Source organism: Manis javanica, chromosome 14 (genome assembly GCF_040802235.1).
Source record: "Manis javanica isolate MJ-LG chromosome 14, MJ_LKY, whole genome shotgun sequence".
NCBI lineage: Eukaryota > Metazoa > Chordata > Mammalia > Pholidota > Manidae > Manis > Manis javanica.
Window position 1 is genome coordinate 30,454,147 of NC_133169.1, and position 4,905 is coordinate 30,459,051.

Genomic DNA, 4,905 nt, shown 5'->3' on the forward strand with positions numbered 1-4,905 from the left:
CTGGGAAACATAAGAGGAAGAGGCATGTGTAACTTCTGGGAGGAAGCATTTAGTTGTCCAGCTCTCTATTCTCTCATGGGATCACACGTGGAAATGGACTGGTCCCAAGGATGAAGCAGCTCGGACTGTGAAACCCGCACACAGGACACTGCCCCAGAGAGCTGTGTGCCTCCACACTGGACTTTGAAAGTACAAGAAGTAAACCCACACTGTTGATTAAGGTGCTGATAATCTGCCACTGCTGCCTTTGAAGTCTCTTAAGTAATTTAGTTAATACATTCATCAAAGTTTACAAGGGTCTGTAAACAAAATGAATTGTAGCCTCTAGCTCTAAGCCATCTGCTTTCCAGACATTTGACAGGAATGTTACTCCCAGACCTCTGCCTAACTAACTCTTGGTATGACATTTGACAGCACCCCAAAGCCTCCGTGATAAGCCAGAGAACAGATAGGCCTACAAGGTACCTCATAGCTTTGAGATTTTTACTGGCAGAACGGTCTAGATGCTTTCAGCAAACTTACTGGAAACCTCCAACTCAAATTATTGCATTAAATTGGTGGGACCAGTTTAATACCTAAGTTCCAATTGCTAAAAATCAATAGAATTTGAACAGAGCTGTGTTTGTACAATTTCATAACAAAGGAGATAACTCAGGGAATTAATGAGGCATTCACATTTTTCATACTTATTTTACATTATTAAAGTCTCCTTTAAGTTATCGGTCTGTCTCAGGGAATAAGACTGGCCACAGCTGAACTGGATTCAAAAATCTAATGGGCATCTGTCATGGTTTCATCCTCTCACAACACGAAATGAAATAATTTTATATAGTTCAATAAGTGCAGGAGATATTTCTTCTTTATTGCCAACATTTTCTTGTCATAAATTTAAAAGGAAAGACTGTATAAATAGTAAAGACCTAGGGAAATGCCAGGAAAATTCCCTTCCTTCCAGTTGCATGTTAGAATACATAAAACACATTTCTCTTTATGACTTTTCATTAATAATAGATACATTGTAATTTAACAGTTTTTAATTAAAAACTTTCAGCTCATGGTACTTATGTTGCCTGAGATAGATGTTTTCTGAAATTTAACTCCACAAAAATTTTTCCTCCAAAGACAAAATATTTTGACTACTCATTAGATGCCCAAACCTAGCATCATATTTGTATATATTTTTTTAAAAACAACTTGTAAAAACATGGGAATAAAGGAAAATAAGTCATAATTAATGCCTTATAAGTAAACCCACCCTTTTTTAATGATAATTCAAAATTTCTCACTGATAGGGAGTGGTGAGTATCATGACCTTCTACTTCCTCCAAGTTCAAAAGATCTCATCTTTGTGGATACACTTTTGCAGAGCAGCCTTAGCAGGGCACCCTTCACTTCTTTGTTCCTTAAGGTATAGATGAGGGGGTTCAGCAGTGGTGTGACCAAAGCATAGAGGAAGGTGAAGAACCTGCCATGCTTTGAAGCAAGTTGATTCTTAGGGTCCGTGTACACCATGGCCACTGTCCCAAAGAACATGAGGACCATGGTGAGGTGGGAGGGGCAGGTGGCAATGGCCTTCTGCCTTCCCTCCTCAGACAGGATTTTTCCCAAGGATTGAGCTATGAAGCCGTAAGAAATCATGATCAACACCATTGGCAAAATGGTCAAGAGAACAGAAGTGATGGACATCGGCAATTTATTTGCAGAGGTGTCCCCACAGGCCAGCCTTATGAGGGCAGGCACCTCACACAGAAAGTCATCCAGGCCGTGGTGGGCGCAGAAGGGCAGCTGGAATGTGAGGGAAGATTGGGTCACAGACTCCAGCAGGCCGCACAGCCAGGCCATGAGCACCAGCTTCCAGCACAGCGGACGGCTCATGATTACGGTGTAGTGCAGGGGCCGGCAGATAGCGACGTAGCGGTCAAAGGCCATCACCACCAGCATGACGCCTTCTGTGACGCCCACACAGAGGAATGCGTAGAGCTGGATGGCACAGCCTGTGTAGGTGATGCTCTTGTCTGGCCCCCACAGGTTGGACAACATCTGGGGCGCAGCACTTGTGTACTAAGGAAGAAGTACATGGGACTATGAAGCCGAGGGTCCGCGCAGGAGAGCAGGACGATGGTCAGGTTGGAGAGGACGACCATGGTGTACAAGAGGATCACAGCCCAGAGGAGAACGGTTTCTAGCAGGGGCCATTCCGAGAAGCCCAGTAGGATGAAGCCCCCTGGGAAGCTCTTATTAGTCATTCCTGTTGCTTTTGTTACTGGGATTTGGACATAAATATAAGTAAGAGTTGCAAACAAATTTTGCAAAAAGGCTCTACTACAATTTATTTAGAGAAAGTAGATTACTTTTTCAAGAGGACCTGGGCATAGTCCATATGAATATTGTTTCATATATTTAACAGATTCCAATGTGTCTTCCACGTGGTTGTTTTTCACCTAATGCATATTTGTAAGATACTCTTCTTGGAATTCAATTCCAACTTGAAATTCAAATATGTAATCACAAAAACATTTGTGGCTACCTTGAAAATTTACCTTAGGTAATATGCATATTTTCTCCACTTGTCCTTTCTGTCAAGTATGTGGTCACTGTCACAAATATCCAAAATGAAATGTTGAATATATTTCATTTGTATACATTCCCTAAAGGCACATAATATTATATGGGTGTTTTTAAAGATGTTTGTAGGAACCCATCACATGAGGATCATCCCAGAAACAAAGCCCTTCTGCACTGATTCCAGACTCTTGACAGAGACCTCAAACATGAATCATCTCCATGTCTAAGAAACCCACCTTGGCAAAGGAGACATACTAGTGTTTAAATGAGGCAAACCACGTTTGTACAACTTATTCTTTCACTTTCTAAGTAAACAACTGTGAAACCTCAGTTGGCAGTCCTGTCTAGATGTGGTTACAGTAGATCCCACCTCATGGGGCTCAAGTCCAAGTCACAGGGATGAGGGTCTGACAGTGTCTGTTAACTTCTAGCATAAAACACTAAGTATTACAAAACTGTAACCTCTATGAATGTTGTCTGATTTCTACCCCACCAATGTGCAGTAATTTCTCCTCGATAAACAACTGGACACAATAAATTTAACCAAGAACCATAATTATATAGAAGTGAATTAAAGTGCAAAATCATGAAACCTGTGATTATCCTAAAGCTCTGCTTCAAGGGCAGGGAAAAGAGATGATGCACAGGCATCACATGTGTAATACCAGCCTCAAGCATTGCTTATGGGAAACATTGGCCTTCAATATCAACTTTCTGTCTTCCAAAAATTGTAGAATTTTTCAGAGAACATTAGCAACATGAGTGACACTGGACACATAAAACACTGTTCTGAACAGAAACTGAGTCAGATTGTGAGAATCAGATTTCGAAAAGTGAGCAAACAATGTAAAAATGTGTAGAACAATGGGGGACATATTCTGTTCAATAGTGTCCCCACAGGTGTTTGTTCAGTGCCTGTCATGTACCCGGCTCTCTGCTACAGTGTGGGAATGCACTGTGATTAAGACAGATGGAGTCCCTGTTTAGTACAGTTTGCAGGCTCACAGGAAAGAGAAAGAGAGAGAAAGTAAAGAAATGAGCAAATACGTCATAAGGGTTCATGTATTTTACAGGATAAGCTCTCTAAATGCAAACAAATCAGGATTTATACCGAGGGTAACAGTGGAAGATTCAGCTCCGCTCAGGGAGAGCAGGAAGGGAGCTGTGCGGTGCTGAGGATGTGTGTCTCCTGCAAGGGGCCAGCCTGGTGGGGGGGAGGGCAAGACCCTGTGCAGTGAGTGTGGGCAGGATGACGCGTGCGGTCAGCTGCTCTCTTCCAAATTCCCACGGACGGGCCCTGAACTGGCAGCATTTTGTTCTCTGCAAGCACCCTGCATGTAGCACAGAATGCCCATTCTGTTCTGCCCCACGCATCACTTCACGGGTTCTCTCAGTTTCTGCAGTGGTTTCCCTCCTGTGCCCTTCCCCCATGCCATGGACTGCAATGCTGAATGTAACTGTAGCATTTGCATGAAAATGTTCAAGTTGTTCAACTGCCTTTTGTTTTAAAATTATATCAAGGGTTCAGTTGTTTTCTATGTGTAAAGAAAATATGAAATTTTATTTTTTAATCATAATTACTTTGAACTATTTTGTAAAATGATCTGTTTTCACACTATAAAATCCTACTAAGAACACTGGATTATTTGAAAAATAAAGGCACTTCTAATCCCACCATTAAATATAATATTTCTCTAAGATTTGATTTATTTTTTATAAATTAAAAAATACCTATAGGTAAATAGACATAGTATAGACCATAAAAAATATATCAAATGTAAAGTAGAATCATGCTATATGACTCTAATTTTCCTAAATATTTAAATTGTGCCCTTAGTCTCATGTTTTAAATAGTTTTAGAAAAATCATATTTGAATTGTATTTAAAGCTACTAATATTTTGCCTTACTAACAGAATTTGGATACAACTTTTCTATTTTTAAAAATGTATATAACTGGAGTCATTCTGTTGTATAATTGAAACCAACATAATGTTGTATATCAACTCTATTTCAATGAAAATATATCAACAAAAATGAAAATAAAATTAGTAAAACATAATGTGTTGTTCTATAGTTTTGTTAATCTAAAACAGCACTTAATTTTTATGTAACTAATTCCTTGAAACTATAATTACTTTTTTAAAAATAATTTCTTTTTGATTCATGTTTTACTCTGCTTCCCATTCACTTTCTATCCTGATACACCATCCGAGGATATCACCTTTTTCCTTCACTTCAGAACCACTGATAACCATCCCGTTTCCTGCCTGTGATTCTGCAAGTAGAAGAGCAAGGCCCCGTTTATGGATTTAATTTGCATTTTTATCATTCACATGCTC

The 4,905-nt window shown here is 39.7% G+C and overlaps 1 protein-coding gene across 1 annotated transcript; it reads right to left on the reverse strand.

Moving 5' to 3' along the window:
• Positions 1–1,305: 1,305 nt before the first annotated feature.
• On the reverse strand, positions 1,306–2,040 carry LOC140845971 (olfactory receptor 2C1-like). Its single transcript, XM_073221413.1, has one exon. It carries the CDS (start codon positions 2,038–2,040, stop codon positions 1,306–1,308), a length of 735 nt encoding a protein of 244 aa, XP_073077514.1.
• Between the last annotated feature and the right edge of the window lie 2,865 nt (positions 2,041–4,905).